Source organism: Oryza sativa, chromosome 2 (genome assembly GCF_034140825.1).
Source record: "Oryza sativa Japonica Group chromosome 2, ASM3414082v1".
Taxonomy (NCBI): Eukaryota; Viridiplantae; Streptophyta; class Magnoliopsida; order Poales; family Poaceae; genus Oryza; species Oryza sativa.
The window spans coordinates 2,584,986-2,606,544 of NC_089036.1; the positions used below are offsets into that span (position 1 = coordinate 2,584,986).

The 21,559-nt window shown below is 45.3% G+C and overlaps 1 protein-coding gene and 1 pseudogene across 12 annotated transcripts; one reads left to right on the forward strand and one right to left on the reverse strand.

Annotated features, from left to right (window-relative positions):
• Nucleotides 1-56: 56 nt before the first annotated feature.
• On the forward strand, nt 57-17,035 carry LOC4328289 (DNA-binding protein BIN4). Of its 11 annotated transcripts, none has more exons than XR_010739240.1 (14): nt 76-247; nt 844-1,048; nt 1,382-1,446; nt 4,120-4,176; nt 6,006-6,093; nt 6,192-6,259; nt 6,643-6,693; nt 7,162-7,279; nt 7,457-7,503; nt 7,597-7,623; nt 7,800-7,875; nt 8,151-8,290; nt 8,409-8,767; nt 16,610-16,850. XR_010739240.1 is itself a non-coding variant. In XM_026023179.2 (13 exons), the coding sequence occupies exons 1-13, from the start codon at nt 203-205 to the stop codon at nt 16,652-16,654; spliced, it is 1,032 nt and encodes a 343-aa protein (XP_025878964.1). In that variant the 5' UTR covers nt 57-202; the 3' UTR covers nt 16,655-17,035. The 11 variants fall into 11 exon arrangements, 7 of the variants coding, with proteins under 7 accessions (XP_025878964.1, XP_025878965.1, XP_066163464.1 ...); XR_010739239.1 differs by lacking the exon at nt 16,610-16,850 and adding an exon at nt 10,669-10,914; XR_010739241.1 differs by lacking the exon at nt 16,610-16,850 and having other exon boundaries at nt 8,409-8,565; nt 8,631-9,026.
• On the reverse strand, nt 16,572-21,185 carry LOC9269270 (dolichol kinase EVAN-like; annotated as a pseudogene). The gene is made up of 14 exons (XR_003240769.2): nt 20,894-21,185; nt 20,017-20,129; nt 19,679-19,867; nt 19,462-19,566; nt 19,114-19,185; nt 18,942-19,016; nt 18,642-18,868; nt 18,299-18,488; nt 18,157-18,222; nt 17,955-18,043; nt 17,746-17,860; nt 17,609-17,660; nt 17,433-17,533; nt 16,572-17,334 (listed from the first exon to the last, which is right to left on the reverse strand). The product of XR_003240769.2 is annotated as a dolichol kinase EVAN-like (transcript).
• Between the last annotated feature and the right edge of the window lie 374 nt (nt 21,186-21,559).

Here is a 21,559-nt window from a genome sequence, read left to right on the forward strand (position 1 = left end):
GCTGGAACGGGGCCTCGTAGCAACAGCTCTGACGCACGTGACCTCTCTTTCTCCTCGAGCGCAGCTGCGCAGGTCGACGACCCGGGCTCCGCCGCCGCCGCCTCGCCTCGCCGCCGGCGCGCTCGCTCGCTCGGCTGGTCCGCGTAGTGGGCTGCCTTCCATAGTCGGCTCTGGAGGAGTTTTGAGGGAGGGAGGCGCAGGCATGGGCGAGGAAGAAGAAGACCCCGACTGGCTCCGCGCGTTCCAGGTAACCATCTCTTCTCCTCCGCCTCCCGTGGCCGTGTGATGTGCCCTAGCTAAATCCTGCCAGGTCTCCGTGGGAATAAGGTCCATCCTGCCGAGCGGTTTCGATTTACCCATTTTTCTCTGTGGATTTAAGTTGAGAATTGAACTGAATTAGTGGGCGCGCTAATAAGTTTGATCTATGTCATTTCACAAAATGGCATTCCGTGTTGTGCTTCTAGGCTATGTGTTAAATATGCTTTGTGATGTTCGTGAGAATTTCGTGCTCTTTGATAATCCTTCGCACAACTCGATGCGAATTTTCGGTATTCAGAAAACGTTGTTTGTACATGTGTTTAACAACTTGTTTACTTGGTCTATGCCAATGGTTTTGCTAAACGGTCCCGCTATGGTATCGCCGATTCCTAGTTTAAACACAACGAACACATGTCTTGATTTTGGTTCCGATGTCCGATAGGCTCCGATGTGAGGCAGCAAGCATGTTCTGTATCTAGTACTTGTTACACTTTCTGTTCTTGGTACAACTTCTCTGGCTTTCCAAGATTGTGACTTGTTATTGGTGATAATATCACCAATTTTATTTTGCATAATTTTTCGTAGCCACCAACTACATCGACGGTGATGCTTTCTTCGGGCTCCGATGATTCTCCTGAAAACAGTCCTACAAGGACTACACCATCTGGAGAAGAACAAAAGGGGGAAAACAAGGCTAGTTCAGACCATGCAGGGGATGGAGATGCTGCTGCACTAAATAAGGGCAAAAAGGCAACACCTACTAGGAGGAAAACCCCTACTAGTCAAGAAGGTATCATTAGTTTACTACTCCCTCCATCCCAAAATATAACAACATCTAGCCTTCATAATTTGCCCTAAAATATAACTTCTTCTCCACATACATTCTCTTCTTAGCCAATCGCAACTTTCCACCATTCAAATCCCTTCCTACCTCCTCTTCTCAATCAATCACAACATTCCTCTATTTAATTCCACCATCTTTCTTAATGCCTGTATTCAACCCTAAAACTCATATTTTGGGACGGAGATAGTAATATTTATTATTTTGTTATGACAAACTTCCAAACTAGTATCTCCTTTTTATTCACTTTCTGATCTATTTTCTCTTCATGGTTGCCTATAGATGCTTTCGACAAAGATGAGAAACCAACCATGGAATCAAATCAAGATAAGCCTCCAAAACGCTCGGTAACTACTATAATTCTTATTTTGTTCTTAATTGTTTAATCCCTGTTCGTGGTACCTCGCCATCTGGTTTCTAATTAGTTATGCTGCTGATATGTGATATGCCCATGTAAAAAGAACAATTTAAAAGATCTATAGATAGATTACGAGCTATCCAAGTTCGAATGAGGTTCAGCAGATTCCCTTTTTTTCTCAAGATGCTTTATTCCTGATGTAACACCCTGAAAATTCGACCGACGAAATCTAAACTCTAAAAATACGGACCTTCAAAAACTTTTTAAATAAAGTTGCATCATGCCGATTTTGTTCCATTATTTTAATGAATTTTGATCTCGGAGTTTATAAATCGCGAATAATGGAAAATTAGTTAGGAGAAAACCCTAAAAAGTAAATTGACTAAGTAAATAATTAAAGAGCAATTTAAAATAATATTTAGAGAGGATAGAAATGAGTAAAATATTATTGGGACTATATTTGTATCAATTAAATTAAAAAATGTAGGAATAAGAATTAAATCTAATTAAATTCAAGAAAATGATATAAAAATAAAATATGGGTAAAATTAACCAGGGATGGATCCATTGGTTGGGATAACACACATATTGAGTAAAATGCATATATGTAAAATTAGGAATTTTTAGAATCAAATTTATATGGGGAATAAATTAAAATCGGGATAAATGGGAAAAATGGGAAAAGTCACTATTCATTGCCCGCCAGGTGCTCGAGTGCGTCCCCTATCTCTGCCCCTCTGTCCCGTCGCCGTCGCGCCCGCGCGCCACGCGCCCGGCGCCCTAGCCGGCCTTGCGCCCCGCGCCGCCGCCGCCCGCCGCGTCGCCGCTGCCGTGCCGCGCGCCGTCACGTTGCCTCGCACCCCGAGCCGCCGCGCGCCGTCACTTCGCCGCTGCTGCGCCGCGCAACCATCTCGCGCCCCGCGCGTCGCGCGCCGCTCTGCCTTCCCTCTGCCGCCGCCGCTGCGCCGCGCGCCGTCGCGTCACCCGTCTCGAGCCCCGCACCGCCGCGCGTCGCGTCGCCCCGCCTGTCACGCCGCTCGCCGCCCCGAGCCCCGTGCCGTCGCATCGCCGTCGCCACCGCGTCGCCGTCCCATCGCGCCGCGCACCGTCTCGTCGCCACTACCGAGCCGTCGTCGTCGTCGCCTCGCACCCCGTGCCGCGCCGCTTCCCCGAGCCCCGTGCCGCCGCTGATACCGCGCCGCGCCGCCCGTTCCATCGCCGCGCGCCGTCACCGTCCGGCCGTCGCGTCGCCTCGCGCCTCGCGCCTGCGCGCCGCTCGCCCGTTCCATCACCGCGACGCGAGCCTGCCGCCTCGCGCCCCGCGCCGCTGCCGTGAGCCGTCACCGCGCGTCGACGTCGCCGCGCGCGTCCCATCGTCGCTCCGAGCCGCGCGCCGCCGCTGCCGAGCCGTTCCCATCGCCGTCCCCTCGCCTCTGCCGCGCCGCGCCAATGTCGCCATCGCCATCGCCGCGGGTCGCCGTCGCCTTGCGCCTCGCGCCCCGCGTCGCCGTCGCGTCTCCCTTCTCCTTTTCCCCCCTTAGCTCTTCCCCTCCCCTATATAAGCCTCACTATTTCCCCCTCTTCCCCTCCATCTCCACCCCTCTCCTCTACCCACACTACCGCGCCGCCGCCTCCACGCCGCCGCGCCGTCGCACCGCCGCCATCGTGCCACCGCGCCGCCGCCCTCGTGCTGTCGTGCCGCCGCGTTCGTGCCCCCGTGCCGCCGCCCCAGAGTGCCGCACCGTGCGCCGTCGTCGCCGCCGCCGCCGCCGCCGTCGCCGCCGTCGGTGAGCCGCTGCCCCCCCTCCCTCTTTCTTTTGTCGCCGAGCCGAGAGAGAAAGAGAGAAGCCGAGGGAGGAAAAGGAGAGGAAGGAAGGAGGAAGCCGGGAGGAAGGAAAGAAAAAGAGAAAAGGAAGAAAAGAAAAGAAAAGAGGAAAAGAAAAGAGAGGAGAGGAAAAAGGAAAGAAAAGAAAAGAGAAGAAAAGAAAAGAGAGAGAGAGAGGGAAAAGAAAAGGGAAAAATTTAGGGGGAAATTTAAAATACTTACAAATATTAGAATTTAATTGTAGGATTAATGAAAATATAGTTAGATGAAATCTTACTAATTAAATACCTAAAATACTAGCATTTAAATATAGGATTAATGAAAATATAATTGGATGAATTCATATAGATTATAGATAATTTCTAGTACTCTCCATAAGAAATCAATTCGCGGTATTAATTTAGATGTAATTAATAATTAAACAAATGTATGAATTCTCGTAAATTATTGTGGATTATTTCTGGGTAATCTCTATAAATAATCGATTAACGGTAGCAATTCGGATTTAATCACTAGGATGTTAGCCGTGTATTATATTTAATCATAGACTAAATTAAGTCGTATAATATTCTGGGATTTCGTCCGATGTTTAGCTCGCGATAGAAATTTCTAACCTATTAATTGATATGTTACTCGGGTAGGTTAAGTTAAAAACTCATGACCACAAAATATTTATACTCGCAAAATAGTTTAAATCGAAATTGGGTTGGCCGTAGTCCGCGGATAGTGAAGTTAACAAAAGGGAATCGACTTTCGCATGCGACTTTTATTTGGATTCATTTGGATTTTTATTTGAATTCTAACCGAATTCAAATCAATTCTTGCACGTAACTATAGAGCCCGAGGGAGTTGCAGATCCAAGCGAAGGCCAAGACCCGCAAGACTTTGAGCAAGGCAAGTCATCACTATTCTTTGAACATGTTGATCCCAATTGCGAAATGGTTTTGTTTATAAATAAAATTGCATGCAATGATGAACACCCTACTTGTGATTATGCCATGCCTTGATTATTGTTTACCCTTGAATCCTTGTAACCATGTTTACGTATGAGTCCCTAGTCAACTATGACAATTGCTTAGAAATGCTATTCTAGAATCATGCATACTCATATTTATCAAATGCTATATGCTTGGGCAATTACCTTTGGGAAGGTAATTGAGATGCGGCATGTGGAGACATGAGCGCCACATTGCCATGATGTTGATGACATGATTTGTGAAAGGAGAAATAAAATTAAACAACTGTTTTCGACTGGGGCGGACGGAGGATTTGGGTGGTATCTGGAAAAGGCTAGTACCGTCCCCGGTCAATTAAGGACCGAGCCATGAAGTTAAGCATGAAACGACCCCCGTACAACCGTACTTCTCGAATGGGTATAGACCTAGCGGATTAGATAGCCGAGCGGAGGCAGTACCCCTGCATAGTGGTTTCTTGATGTGTGAGGCAGGGGCTCTACGGTGGGGCAGCCATTGGTAGAACCGCGAGGCGGGTGTCTACAGTGGTGTCGCCATCAGTAGGACTGCCTTATGAGAACCTAAAACATAATTATAACTTAATGCATGTGTGAGTCTTCCCTTCCCGGGTGCGCCAGAACTCCTCTCACTGCTAGAAACCGTGTACGCCTAGAGTGCATGAGGATGAAAAGTTCATGGAGCGGGTACTGCCAATGCGAGGTTATCGAAAAGCTTTGCCGTGACGCGTCTCATGTGTTGGGACGAGGCTCATGTGTTGAGCAGTCGCGGAGTGCGGGTAAAGTGTACATCCACTGCAGTGTGAGTAAACCAAATCTATTCGAATAGCCGTGCTCGCGGTTATTGAGCACCGGGACATGTATTACACTTGGCTAGACTCTAAACTCTTAACTTGTGTGGGATGGGATATTGCATGATGATTTTTATGCTGATGGAGCCATTTCCTGAGAGGTGGAAATATGGACATCCTCAGAAAACCATAACGACTCAATGGCGGGAAGCTATCCTTGGGATCACAATGGATGGTGGACAGAACCGTCATTGTTTAATATGAATACTGGTATTAAAACTTGATCAGTCTATGCTAGGTCTTAGGCTTGCGAAAAGAATTACAAAACTTGCTTTGTGCAAAAGAACCATAGCCATCCTTTGAATTCCCCTGTCATGTGCATCATTGCTGTGGTGGCTTGCTGAGTACGGTTGGTACTCACCCTTGCAATTATAAAATTAATCAGAAGCGGGAGATGAAGCCACGGAAGATCCTTATGCCTACTACCAGGAGGGAGACGAAGATGATGGCGTCCAGTAGGTCTTAGTACGGTCGTTGCCTGTGGCAATGGCATGCCGCTGCCTAAAATTCCGCTGCCTTATCTAAACTCTGCTTTTGGTTGTATTCCAGACCGCTCGGTCTGATGATTTAAGACAATGCCTGCGGGCTTATGTTGTAATAATTCGTACTAGACTCTCGTGTATGAGCATTGGTATTCCAGTTATGAAATCGTGTGTACCAGACTACTTGATCCAGGGAAATGGTACAGTTTACACGAGTGATTCCTGTTATAAAAACGGGGGTCTACACCTGATGTCAACAATACTACTTGAATCTTATCTTACAACTGTTCTACATTATTTGTTATTGATCGTCAGATAATGCTACTGTTATATTTAATACTGACTTCATTGTACATATTACTTAGTTGCAAACACCAGGTCCACTCTTTTGTTAATTCTATGCCTAAATTTTTTGTACAGACTCCAAAGAAGAAGTTGGTTAAACCCCCATCTGGTTCTAATGCTTCAAAGGTTACTGGACCAAAAGCTGGTCCAGATCAAATAGATGGTAAGACTAATGAAAAGCTTTGGTTGCCTTTTAGTGAAAAGTCAGTTTATGAATTCTTAGTTTCAATGATTGATAATTATAGTCATGGTCATGCATAGATACCTTGGAACATCAAGAAGAGGGAGTTGCTGAAGAAGACATGCAGGATAAACTTACAGAGCACTCTGTAAGATGCCTCAACTTCCTTCTATTTTTAATCTATTTTTTCCTCCACACTACGGTTCCAGAACATTGAGAGCATTGACCCAAACAAGGAGCAAAGAAAACAAAATTAGAGCCCACATCTTACTGGGAATATCCCAACATGTGTCATTTTTGTTATTGCATTATATTGAACTAATGAAAGTTGGGTAAATCCTTTTAAGAAGGTATAGGAAAATATGAAAATAAACATCATTTTGTAAATATTTATCAAGCTCCAACCGATTAGTTCTTTCCTTGATTACCGTAATTTTTGTAGAGCATGATGGCGTGTCTTGTTATTCCTTTAACTAGTTACGTCAATATGTCTGAGATATCTTATGGACTGTAAGCTCTTATGCGTTCCAGGTCTCCCAGAGGTTGCCATTAATCATTCCTGATAAAATTCAGCGTTCAAAGGTATGATAATTCTAACTGGCATTATCAATTAGAAACCATTGTTCTCATAAAAGGGTCAGTGTGTCAAATCATAAGTCCGGAATGCAATGAGCAACTCTGCTATCACCCCCCCCCCCCCTTTCCCATATTTTCTTCATGGAAAAATATCGGTCAACTTAACATTGGTGGAAAGAAATTGTACAATTAATAGAAATACCGCAGTGACAGAGCCATAAATGAGAAATGGTTGGGGCCCTTTTTAGTGCACCAGGAGTTAGAAGGAGTATAGGCTATATATATTAAAGAGCCATAGATCCTTGATAATCCACCAAAATGTGTTATATGTGCTAAAATGCAGTAAAATCAACATCTTGACCTCTGCAAGTATCATCTACCTGGAAGACTGGGAATCATGACTGACCCAATCAATGATAGTTTCCCTAAGTTTATAAATTATAATCCTATAATCCTTGTTCTGTTTATTTCTAGGCATTGATTGAATGCGATGGTGACTCGATAGACTTAAGTGGAGACGTTGGAGCTGTTGGGAGGATAATAATTTCAAACAGTCCTAACGGAAATCAGGAATTGTTATTGGACCTAAAAGGTACCAGCAAGTCGATTTCTTTAGTATCATTTATGTATTATGCACTTTGGTTTCTGACTAGGCAGGGTATTTTTACCAACAAGGGATTTGAAATTAATGTCCGTGTTATCTTACTACATGCACTATTCAAAATACTTTACCCATATTATTATTATTTTTACTTATATACTTACACAGGAACAATATACAAATCAACAATTGTTCCATCCAGGACATTTTGCGTTGTAAGTTACATTCAAACTTAAAGTACAGTTGTGCATTTGCCTTATTTGTTAGTATTGATCTTAAATCCTTGATGGACTGTCTCTTTTTCTCAGGTCAGTGTAGGACAAACAGAAGCGAAGGTTGTCGATGATAACATAAATCTCTTATGAGTATTTGACTTCTCCATAATTTTTAGTTTAGGCAGTTCTACTTTCTAGTATGTAGCGTGCTATTTTTGCTACTAAATCCGATTAAAATATATTATTCTGATGGATGTAGCTGCTTACCTTATTCAACCATTTTTCCCCTTTTGCAGATAGAGTCTATCATGGATGACTTTATTCAATTGGAACCCCAATCCAATTTATTTGAAGCAGAGACTATGATGGAAGGTTAGCATTCTTCTAGATGGTCTAATTAGAAATCTTCAGCCCATATATCCTACTGTTTCTGACCTATAAAGCTGAGCAGCAAACTGCGCGCCAATAAAAGCAGCACATCTTATCTTTCTTTAATGGAGCTATTAAGCAATGCATTGTCATTTGACAGTGTAGTCAGGAACAGTCATTCTGCATGAAGTGATGACTAATGACCCTATCATTTGATATGATGATAACATCTGCTGCAATGGTTATTTTCTAATACTCCAGGCATGTTATCTTTATAGGTACCCTTGATGGATTCACATTTGATTCTGACGAGGAGGGTGACAAGCTTCCTGAACCGCATGCTTCTCAAAACGATCAAAATAATGAAGATGGGGATCAACCTAAGGCAAAAACCAAAAGAAAAGCTGAGAAACCGGCAGTATGTTCTCTCCTACCCTTTTAATGATCCTATAAGCTTCTTTTCAGTTTCTTTTCTATTACCATTATGCCATCTCAGAATTTAAAACTGATGATGGCACATGTTAGCACTGTTGCAGGAACTAAGTTAATAAGGAACGTACCCAAAATCACATCTGGAGCACCTTGAGCTTCTGCAGCAGCAACATGATTGACACGGGCCTTTGATGCTGGTGCGGTAGAGTTGCTCTGGGCAGGGACAATCTTCACGCGTCGGGGCTTCGGACACTTGTCAGCGTAATGTCCTGGGTCTCCATAGTTGAAGCACACCCCGGGCTTGATGCCTTGCTCCTTCTTGGCAGGTTGTTGCTGTGTCGAAGCTGCAACAGGGCGTGGAGCTTGATTGCGGATGTTGTTGCCCGCGTTGTTGTTGAAGAACTGACGCTGCGGACGAACAACAGACGAAGAACCTCCCTGTGGCATGGACTGGGGTCCTAAAGTAAGACGCGGCCTCTGACTATTCCCCTGTTGTGCCTTGAAGTGAGCAATCCGGCGTTTCTTCCGCTCCATGCGATTTGTCACGCCCTGAAGTTCCCCTCCCTTGCTCTAAATTCATAAAATAAATCGTTCGAAGAAATTGTTTAATTTAACCTAGAGATGAATCCCTAATTAATAAATGCAAATAATAATCGGAATCGGCATGTGGAATTTTCTTGGATTCTACATGTCAAAATATGCTAACAGGATTTTTAGTGGAATTTTCAGAGCCTTGGAAATAATTTTAATCAATTAAAATAAGCAAAGTGCAATATTAAATCCCTGGAAAAATCCTTTTTCCTTTTTATCTTTTCTTTTCCCTCCTTTTTTCTTTTTCTTGGGCCCGGCCCATTTCCTCCCGCGCCGGCCCGCTCCTCCCTCCTACTCCTGAAGTTCACCCGGCCTCCTTCTCCCTCTCGGGCGCTGACAGGTGGGGCCCACCTGTCAGCCCTTTCCCTAACCTCCGACCGCCCACGCCCGCGCCAACCGCCGCCGAAACCACCACCCATCGCCGCCCGCCTCCCCCGCCTTCCGCGCCCCACTCCGCGCCCCGGGCCACGTCGCCCACTTCCTCGCACGCCCCGCCCTCCCCGCGCCCACGCCCCACTCCCGCTCACCCCCGCGCCCGCGAGATGGCCAGGATTCGATTTGAATCCCGCCTCTCTCTCTCTCCTCCTCCACCTCCTCCACTACTCCGGCGAAATTGCGCCGTTCCCGGCCACGACTCGCCGCCCCCCTCCTATTTAAGCACGCCCGCACCTTCCTCTCTCTTTTTCCTTTCTCGGTCGAGCCCTCCCGAGCTCTCCATCGCTCCCGCGCCTCTCATCCCGCCCTCCGCCGCTCGCCGCCAAGCTCCGGCCGCACTCCGCCACCGCTAGAGCCGTCGCCGCACTGCGCTGTCGACGCCGCCGGGTTCGCAAGCTTGTGCGCCACCCCGTCCGCCATTGATAACTTGGGTATTAAAATGACTAGATGTTGGTTTAGGAGATGCTTAGCCATGCTTAGTTCAACTAGTGCACAAAAGGGGATCACATTAAAGCATAGACTTTGATTATTGGCAATAGCTTTGGATTAGTGCCACCGCAATGGTGTTGGTTAATTAAAATACACTACATGGTGGGCTGTGGGTGCATGGTTTTGCTAGTCGTGCCCATGGCGACTAAGGACCGGTTCGCGGGATGCCCTGGAAGAACTTATCGTACTTACCACAAGCCAGCGTGGGCAACGGCTGGGCTTGTAGTGTAGCTTTTCTCTAGCCGACGTACCCAGGCGAGGGTGGGCGTGATGGAGTTGGGTCGGCCGGGGTGTCCGGTTGATCGGCTTCCGGATTCACCGCGGCACGAAAGGGGGGCTGCCCGTTGCCTGCTGGGGACGGGGGCGAACCCTAAGGTGTGGTGCGATCGGTTAGAGGGGGTTATGCGAAGGGTCCTGTCACGGCCTCTTTCCGGTATGTCGTGGTGGCATGTCGGCGCACGGGAACGTGTCGTGGGGCTGTGTCTTGTGGGTACAGTTGTACACCTCTGATCAGAGTAAAACTATTCGAATAGCCGTGCCCGCGGTTATGGGCGGTCGACCAGATTCACCGTGATTAGTTTCACCCTAGTTAGCTTTTGGAACTGGTTAGTTCAGGTGGTGGTTTGGGCCTGTTGCAACGTGGTGTAACGTTGGACAGTGATTGGTTAATATGGATTAATTACTACTACTGTTTTACTGCTTTCAACTACTGCTTTGAAATGCCGGCTTTATGCAAAAGAACCTTTAGCCTCCCTTGGATATACCCTGCATCATACCCCCCCTCTTCCGGTATGACTTGCTGAGTACAGTGGGTAGTACTCAGTCTTGCTCTCTTTTCCCCCTCACCAGAGTTGAAGTTCTTCTCAGTTGGAGATGTCTTGAAGAGGTTGGTTTCGTCGCTGCCGTCAAGGGTTGCCTGTGGAATGGAATCGCCCGCTGCAGGAGTCAAGTCTTCAGGCTTAGCTCGCTTTACCTTTTCCGCTGCATTTGTAATCTTTTATATTTTTGTAAGACGTGAATCTGTATGTCAACAATTGTCGTTTGTGTACCCTGGCTGGTCCTGGACAGGGGTTTAATACACATTCAGCTTAGAAATTCTGGTTCGTGAATTCCTGGGCGTGACACGATTGTACTTGTCCTCCTGGCGAATAGCCTTATCCACTAACTTCTGGAAATCATGATAATCCCCAGTCATGAGTGGGTAAGAAAGCTCATCATTAAGTCCTTCCAAGAACCTCTCCTGGCGCTCTTCATCAGTGCGCACATCTTCCGGAGCATAACGAGCCAGACGATTGAACTCGTGCAGATACTCGGTGACCGTGCGAGATCCCTAGGTGAGCGACCTGAATTCCTTCTTCTTGAGAGACACCACTCCCGATGGTATATGCGTCTTCCGGAAAGCAGCGGGGAATTCAAGCCAAGTGATAGGTTCAGCGGTAGTCCTGTTAAGGCGGAAGTGATCCCACCATTCAGAGGCAGGGCCATGCAGCTGGTGTGATGCAAACGAGACCTTCTCTTGATCAGTGCACTGAAGCAAATCCAACTTCTTTTCTATGGCATGCAGCCAATCACCAGCTTCAACAGGATTAGTGGTGCTAGAGAAAGTGGGCGGCCTCACACGAAGAAATTCTGCTAACTTGTTCTGGGGAGGTGCATAGTTATTTCCCTGGTTCTGCTGGTTCTGGAGTTGCTGCATCATCATGTTCATAAGCTGTGCCTGTTGAGCCAGGACTTGGGCAAGTGTGGGATTCTCTCCATTGTTGTTGTTATTGTTGATGTTGGGGCCATTCCCGTCGCTGCGAGTGAGCACCATCTGGCATGGGCAGGAGCACAAGAAGAGAAACCGGGGAAAACTACTTAGGACAGAGAATTAATTTAACTTTTATTGATCTTAAGTGAGTTTCATTATTACAAAACTGAAGACTCTCACACCACTAAACTCACCAACTACCTAACACTCGAAAACAAACAAACGCATGCACTTACATCCCACCACTGATGTAAATCACATGCGAGAAACACACAACCAAACTTAAAACAAGCAAACTAACACAACGATCTAAGACAACGGTTTGACAAGGCATTCTAGGTCTTCCGGGCATCGGAGTTGATTGAAGGCTCGTTCGGCTCGTCTCCATCATCTTGAGTGGCTCCCCACTCGATCTTGGAATGGGTGCGCTTGGATTCTTCTCCTTCATCATCACTTACGTTGACGACCGGAGGATCCGCTAGGGCTGGGGTAACTTCTTTCTCCACCACACGGACCTTTGGCGCCAATTGGTAGCGAGGGACAAATAGAGCTCTCTTCCTTGCGGTAAGACGAATCCTGGCCTTCTGCGGTGGTGCTTCTCCCTTCAATGCGGCTAGTTCCTTCTCCAAACGATCCACTTTGTCCTCTAGCTTGCAAATCTTACCACGATTCTGGTCTTCACGATCTTGAGCCGCTAACACAGTCTTCGCACGGGTTTCATCCATAGCCCACAGCATCTCAACCAAATGCCTTGTGGTAGCATCATTCTCAATTCCCTCAGTCTCAAGGTAGCTGCCATGGTCACTTCCCTGTGGTTGGCGAGGATGGTAGCGATAAGGTGTCGGCCAACTGATCACTGTAGCGATCGCGGAGCTCTCCTATGGCGATCCTTGCCACCTCCTGACATGCATGGATGTAGTTTCCTCCTCCAGCTTCGAACATCACTGAGGAGATATCTTCACTATTACTGTTCAAGGTGACTTTGACTCGGCACTTCTTTTCGTGACGATCGTGAGGAATCTGGGCATACAAAGGGGCAGTCCCAAATCCTATGGCAAAGGACATCGTACGCAACTCCTGGACAAATCCCTCAACACCAAACAAGTACTCAGGCTTGTAGCGCGGCATCTAAAGACAAGTGAAAGGAGGGAGTTAAGACATTTATCCAATTAATAGCACAAGTTTTTGGATTAATTTGAATAAAGTTAGAAAATCAAAGTAAAAGGTAAGTAAATAAAGTAAACCAAGCTTGCAAGATAAGTTGAAACAGTTGGAAACAAGGTCACAAATTTTGTACTTTTGAACAACAGGTTCCAAAAGAAATAAAAGAAAGTTATAAAATCAACATGCTAAATTTATTTCATTGCAGCAAGATTAAATAAAACAATATTGTAAAACTTTTGCTGGTAAATGAGCCATTAGTACAGTAATAGATGTACAGTACTAATAACACTGGAATAAATTTTGAATGAGAACCACTAAAAGAGATTATGAAGTGCATGTGCTATTAGTTTGGTTTAATTAAAAGAGAAGGGGAGGAGAACAGTTCTACTTTTCCAATATTTTTAGAGGGCTTCTATGGGTAACCATTTGGCATAACCTAGGGTCAAGGGGCTCTGATACCAACTTGTCACGCCCGGAATTTCTATCCAAAATTCCAAATGCTTACATGTGTGTGAACCCTCGTACAGGAATCAGCCGAGGCACACAATAACAAATTGATAATAGAGTACAATTATTACTCTAATTAATAAGCGAATAAAATGTCATTACAGAGGTAGATAGTTCCTCTCAATCAATAAAGATCTAAGCAGCGGAAAGATAAGATAAACGGCGCAGACGACTCCACTCCACAGGCAGCTTGACCAGGGCTACACCTAATCCTCCACACCATCAGCATCACTGTAGAACTCTTCCTCTGATGAATGATTGCAAGGTGAGTATATGACATACTCAGCAAGCCACGCAGCAAATATGCAAGTGCACAAGGATACCAAAGAATGGCATAATATAGGGCTCATTTGCAAAAGCAGCATTTAGCAAACATTTGAGAATTATAAAACAGTAGAGTAATTAATCACCAATTTTAATCAACACTAAACAGCACACCCATGCTGCTCAGGCCCAACCATCCTGAACAACCATACCCGGCTGTACAGATCTATCTCCAAACCAGGAATATACCATTCCAAACCAGGAGCTAATCAAATTATTACCAGTTATAGCATCTTTTATTATGGTGAGAAGTGTGAGACTAATCACGAAAGACATTGTTAGACCCGCCCATAACCGCGGGCACGGCTATTCGAATAGTTTTACTCTGGCCAGAGGTGTACCACTGTACCCACAAGACACAGCCCCACAACATGTCACCATGTGCCTCAATACCACCACGGTACCTCGGAAAGGAGCTGTGACAGTACCCCTCGCACAACACAATCCACCACAGCGCACCTTTCCTGGATCATAATCACCCCCTTATAAACAAGGCATGGACTCCCCAGCGACCCCCGTGGGCTTATCTCCGCCACTTCTCAGTCTGGTGCTCCGCAATGAACCATGCTATACAAAAGGTAAAGCCGTTGCCCACGCTGGCTTGTGGTTGGCACGGTTAATGTTTCACAACCGAAACTCGTGAACCGGTCCTTATTTGTCATGAGCACGACTCTCAAAACCATGTGCTCACAACCCACCATTATCAAGTTTTAGTTGGCAAGTAATTAATTAACCAATCACGATTGACCATCGTGAACTATCATTAAGCCATCATTAAATAATAGTGAGTCATAAGTTATCCCAATAGTGTGCTAATGTTTCTAAGCATGGCTAAGCAATCTTATCTAATATCTAGCTGAACCAATATATATAGCCCAACTAGTCAAGTTATAATAACCCAAGGTATCAAGGAATAAAGTAATCAATGCAAACAGGCCATAACAAAGGAATAGATTCACACTACCCAGTGACATTCGAAAATAAATGCACAATTGAAATAAATAGAGAATTTAAATATAGGATCAACATGCTCAAAGGATTGTGTTTAGGATCTGTGTGACTTGCCTTGCTGGCCTTGGAACTCTTCAAATTCTTCTCCTGCGAAAACAGACTCTCCGGAAACGTCGGAATCTAAACAAAAAGGAGCAAAATCACCAAACAGCACATAAACAAGCATGAACAGTACATGTGGATATTTTTAACATGTAGATCTCAATTTTAGAAAAATTTAGAGACTTGAACCAACTAAATCCGAGCTAAGATGAATTAGTTATGAATTTTTAAAGATTAAATCGGATTAAAACACTTATATGGATTTTAATTGAATTATGACGCAATAATGAATTATTTTTGAAAAGGAAAAGGGAATTATTGCGTCAGCGGCTAGGGTTTTCGGTGGACCGGGTGCACGGCGGCGGCTTACGGAAACGAATGGCCGAGATCTTTCCATCCAAAACGGACGGCCGAGATCGACCGGTCCACGGTCGGACCACGAGAGACGACGACGACGACGTCGGCGGTGACGTCACCACCGGCGGCGGCTCGGGCGTGCATGCTCGCCGGCGAACGACGGCACGACAGCGCGAACGGAGGGCTCCTACGGGTAGCGGACGGCACGGCGAACTCACCGGTGACCAAAGCGACGGCGGACGATGACCGGACGACATCGGCGACGAGGAGAAGGCGGCGGCACTCTTCGGCTTGACGACGGCGACGGTGCTCCGGCGGTTGACAGCGACGGCGAAGGGGCGGACGAGGACGGCGACGCGACGGCGACCACGATGGCGACCTCCCCGAGCGACGGCGACGACTGGAGCGACGGCGGCGACGACGGCGGCGCGAGGTCTCACGGGGCTAGGGCGCTACCGACGGCGAGAGACGAAGGCGAGGGTGGCAGCAGGTAGCGGTGGACTTGGGGGTCCTTTTATAGGGGCAAGGAGGCTGCGGCGAAGGCCCACGGCGACCGGCGACGCGAAGGAAAGTCTAGGGTTCAGAGGAGAGAGATTGATCCGAATCGAACTCGAATCCGCGAGTTCCAAAACGATTTAGACGATGTTTCCAAAAGGGAAAAGGTAGAGGGGATCCCGAGGATCATTTCCCCTCTATTAATTTCACCGGAAACAGAAAGGGGCGGTTGGATTTGGAAGGAGACGACGGCGGCGCGGCGCTAGGGTTCGGGCGGCGGCAGCGGCGCGAGGAAGACGAAGACTGACAGGTGGGCCCCACCTGTCAGCGGCAGCGAGCGCGCGCGCGCGAGCGGGCGGCTCGGCTGCGGACTGGGCCGGCTTGGGCCGAGGAGGAGAGAGAGAGGGTTTTGGGCCGACTTTCGGCCCAAAGCCAAAAGAGACTTTTAAAAACCTTTTTCAATTTAAATTATTCATGAAATGCAATTCCATTTATTAAAAATACTTCCTTAGCTCAAATAAATTCCAGAAAAATCTAGGAATTATAGAGTTAAGCAAAGTATTTAATGAAATTTTATCTGGCCCCATTTTATATTGGAATTTATTAATTAAAACTAGATCTTCTTTTCAAGGCTTTTTAAAATAAATTCTAATAATTCCAATTAAACAACAATTTATATATTTAGGATTTTTAAGGTGTGACAGGCTTGGATCATAGAAGTTCATGTTAAGATAATTGAATTCATTTTGGCCTATGCGTTGTGACATTTGATTATCATAGAAGTTATAGGACGATCGAAGTCCAAAAAATGAACTACTTAGAATACCATATTGAGGACACGGATTATTTTCATCAGCTTGATTTGAAAAAAAAAAGAACTACTTAGAATACCATATTAAAGACTACTGATGTGAGAATCTGCACATCCATTGTCTAATTGAACTTCTGACTAAACTTTTGTTCAATTAGACAATTAGGCAAGAATCATCTGACTGAACTTGACACGGCAAGTCGGCAGGTGGAGGTATCCTGATAGATAAACAGATCACATAAACAACTCAAACATCGCAAACCTGCCAATCTCATAATAGGAGAACATTAATTTGCAGCTTTGCTTACTTCGATTTCATTTTTTCTCAGGTCAAGAACAAAATTTACATCAATGCGCGGTTGCAATCTGAGTAGTTATCTTTTACTCCGTACAGTGATGACGCAAAACTTACAGGAGATTAGCTACTACAACTAATTACCCTTCGCATGTCCATGGAAATAAGGTAGCATATATATATACATTAATTCTGAACCAAGTCTCCGTATTTCAGGCTCCTTGCAGCATATGGCTTTACTCTCAGCTTGCTATTCTTGCCCAACTGCTTGTGGAGTTGTGGGGTGAAACAGGTATCACCACCTGCAGAAGAAGTTCTAGTTCTGAAAGACAACATACCTTCCATGATACATTGATGCCTTGTTGCCTCCAGATAGGCTCAGAAGTCTATCATACCAAAGATGCTCTCTACTGAAGGATTCACTAAACAACCTTTCATATTTTCATCTTTATTTCCTAAACCTAAACTCAACCTTTTAGTAATGGACACAATTTCTCGGTCCAGGAATACAGAGAATGCGACCAATAAGAGGATTTTAAAAAAAAATTTCGAAGGGCTATACCTATACTGTACTGCACTAGTCACTAGATAAGTCATGGTAAGAATAGGGCCTCAAGGTATAGTTTGATGTACAACTGGTTGCTCCTATAGACATAGGAGGCTATAGAAGACAAGGGGTATGAAAGCGTTGTCGAGTTGGGCTGTATATGCTTCCAATAAACCGCTCAATGTCACAGCTACCAAAAGTGATATCCAATGCTGTGTTAATATAAAAGAGATGGTCAGGATTTATGCTTGCTTAGTGTATTGTAGAATAAAAGCTTCAAATGGTTTAATGCCAGGGGGGAAAGTAAAACCTGTGAAAGTATGTATCCACTTGAAGCTAAGAGTGACAGCAGGATTGAGCAGGCTGCTAATACAGAAGTTATGCCTGCTGCTGTGCCCTTAATTGTTTTCTCTAACATTTCAAAAGTATGTGCATAAGAGATCAATTATCAACCATGGAATAAATAATAATGGAAATCAAACTCACTTCCTGTCTTGCTCCATCTTAGGACACCATACTTATAACCTATCATTGATGCCTAGGTAAAACAAGAGAATTCATCATACTGAACGCAGCTAACATAAGAAAATATTAACTGATCACACACTGGACATAGAACCTACCATGGTATCACCAATACCCAAGCTGAGAATTCCAGCAAATGGTGTAAGAGGTCGGTCATTGAATCCTGATGACATCCATTTAGGAAGTGCACATCCCAGCAAGAGTGAGAAATGACTGAACAAAACAAATATAGTATTAGGCCTATCCAAGTATTGAGCATGTAAATGAGTTAAAATCTGGAAAACAACGACCATTCATCCAGACCTACCTAACAATTAGAATCTCCGAATCGCGGTGATCAGTGAAAGCACTCATGAACTGATGCACAATATGCCCAAGAGGGTATATTTCCCAAACCTGAGGTCAGGGTGAAACATTTCGTTGGAGAAATTAGCACATGTTGGCATACAAACTGCCAAAAAACAGAGAAACGGGAGAAAGAAAGGGATACAAATAAAGAAAATGCTTACTCGAACCATCTCCAATATTAAGAAAACAGCAAATGCTGCACCAAATGCCAAGTCCAAGAAATCAGGCTGCAAAGAGAAAAAATTTATTGGGAGTGTGTTTCAAACAATCTGATAGGGATCGAATAACGAAAACATATATTACCTGAAATATTACTGCAGGAGAGAAAATTAGGACAGCAACGAGATGGTAATACTTGCGCAAAAGAATCCTCTCCGTTTTGCTTTGTTTTGATATACTGTAGAACCTTCTAATTGATACATATATCACAAATATCCAGTTTGCGCATAAAGCAAGCCGTTCACGTGAATCGGTGAAAATATAGTTAAAAACCCTGTGAAATAATAAACCATTAAGTGAACCAAAATTCAATATGTACAAAAATGCACAAGGTTTAGAAGCAACACAGGAAAAAAAAATTCAATATTTGACTAACAAAGTGCATGCTTTTATGCCCTTCCAATGAAATGCAAACTTATATGCTCACCAAACAAATGGATGCACTTCAAAACCTTGAATAAGACGCGTCCATGATGGCACTAACAACAATAGTGCTATCAACAATGAAACATAAAATACACCACAGTCAATTCTCTTCTGTGTGCATTCCTCAACTGTTTGTGTTCTTTGACTCTCCAGTTTTCTACAGTAAGCCAAAACTTGAAGGGAGCTTTTGTATAACAAGGGGAGAAGAAAAAGACCAAGCAAAACCCCCTGCAGAAAAGAAAAAAAAGGGAAGGGTATTATGCACTAAGAAACTGAAGCCAGACAACGCAATAGCTTCTACCTGAATAACTGTGCCTATCTCGTTTCGAGTTCCAGGTGCGCGAATAAATGCTTCTGATGATACGGAGAACTCCATCTGCCAGCAGCACGGTTGCAAATGTGCAGGCAACAAAATAAGTATCAGATTTGCTACCATTTTGCTGGTAAAACATAGTTCGAGGAATAAATCACACCTTTGAAAGAGTATGAGCCAGCATATCACCACAGTAAAGAAACAAGACCACTTGAGACCAAAATGGCCTCCCCTAAGTTCACAGAAAATGTAAAGATAAGTTAAAAAAAGCAATAGCTTCAAGTCATGATGAAAAGGAGACATATACATTGCATCGGCCAATAGGAACCACACAAATTAGCTGAATTTAAATTTTAAAAAATGAACAGTGTAGACATAATGCACCATGCCTGCATGGAAACTGGTAGGATAACTAGCAATCGTATGGATAGCTCTAAAGTCTAAACATATGCAGTCTGATATAAACAAAAAAAAAAGAAGATCTACATCTTAGACTTCAGGTACAAACCAAAAGATGAACATGAAGGGAACTTCTCTAGAATATGCTGGATTAAGATCACAGCAGCCACTCCATGACACAGCAAATACACCAAATTACTCATCACCAGCAGACCTGTTAAGACAACCTAGATTAGTTTGTAATTCCTTGCTTCTGATGAACTTCCACCAGATTTTGGAAAGAAAGGGTGAGACTATCTTTGCATGCAGATAAAATATGCATGTACCTCCATCAGTCTTCAGTAAAAGGTGAAACAAGTATGCCAGGGGATATAAAATGATGAGCAACAAGCCGTATTTCGAAGCTATAGAATTTCCATTGCTGGGAGACTGCCGTAGATGCCAAACAAAAAATGCTAACATGCTGAGGCAGCTAACAGATACTGCCCAGTACTGCATTTCAAGGTATGCATATTCTGACAATGAACCACATATGTAGTTAGTAAACCAGATGCGTCACCGAAAATCTTAGTGTCAAACAAGATTTGAAATGTTGATGAAGACTTGGGGAAATTTCCATTTAGTAATGGAACTGATAAATTTGACAAAATAGAAAAATGGATACCTTCACGTCCATTAGGATCGGCTAGTAAGACCCTATAAAGTTGAATTAACCGTGAAAGCATGACACTAGGCAGAGTAGTGGCACCAAGAAGTATGCCTGATGAAGCACCCGGCCTGGAGCATATACATATATCATCATCAAGCACTGAACAATCTTTTACAGAAACATGCACAAGAGCATCAAGCCACCACAAGAAGGTGAAGTCCTCACAACACAAGACGTGACAAAATCTTACAGTAAGCAACTAGGATTGCACATCACAGAACCCATATAAATGACAGTGGGAGCAACGTTTCAGCTGAAAATGCAATGGAACAGTATTTTGGCCATCAAAATGGGAGCAATATTTTGACTGGCTTTATGATAAAAGCACCTCTGAATTTCCCATTTGTGAAATGGGTTAACTAAGAAATGCTGAAACCCAATTATTCAAGAGTGATATTTGTCCCTTGGATTGTTGGAACCACCAATATCTGACCCCATTTTACACACTACTGAACCAAAATAAAATCCACTAAGCCTCAAGTACAAGTAAAATCACATTCCTGCGGTATGCTGAATCCGACTGATGTCGTTTCCCCAATTGCATGATCCTCACAGGGAGGCAGCCAGCATTGAACCAACAAATGGATAAATTCGCCTCAGATTCTACGGCTGCGCCAACGAATTTTGCAAAAACACTGCACCTTGCAGGTTCCCTGGCATCACAGGGAGCTCCTCTAAGACTTAATTCGTGGGGGGTTCGAAACTCGAACACTGGTATCAAAGATCACGCAATCCCCCAAGCTAACCAAATCGCGCGAACTAGCAGCCCAGCTCCGTGGAGATGCGGCGGAAGAAAATACGGATAAGAACGGGGGAGGATATAACGTCGCACCTGGTCCTGAACCGGCGGAGCGGGGATGAGGACGCGGAGGCGGAGGCGGAGGCGGAGGCATCCACGGCGAGCTCGACGGCGAGGGCGGCCGCGGCAAGGACTGCGAGCGGGGCGGCGAGCTGGGCCGGCGCCGCGAGCGCGACGCGGGCGACGAAGAGGAACACGACGAGCCTCTCGCCCGAGACCACCGCCGGCGCCATCGCCATCGCCGGCGACCGAGGAAGCGCACGAACGAAGGGAGCGCGGCGCGAACCGGACGGGCCTTGGTGGTTCTGACTGACAGGTGGGGCCCGCATAAACCAGACGCGGGTGGTGGGTCAAAGCGGTTGAGCCGCCGCGTCCGACACGGGTGTGGGTGTGGTGCACCGTGCACGCACGCGCACCGGACCTGACCTGGTCCTCTTGCGTGGCGTCAAGCGTGTGCGCGACGCGGAGAGAAACAGTGGCCGCCGCTGCTACTGCTGTTTTTTTTTTTCTTCTTCTTCTTCTTTTTGGTTTTGTGACTCGCTCTCGTATATGTGGGCGTTTGCGTCGACGTCGTCGTCTGGGCGTTGAGTTGGATGGGAATATGGAATGATTCCTGAGTATTTTGTACCACCGCTCCAGGCAAAATTCACAAGTGCCGCAATGTTCAAGCAAAATTCATGTTCTATGCTACTCCATTCG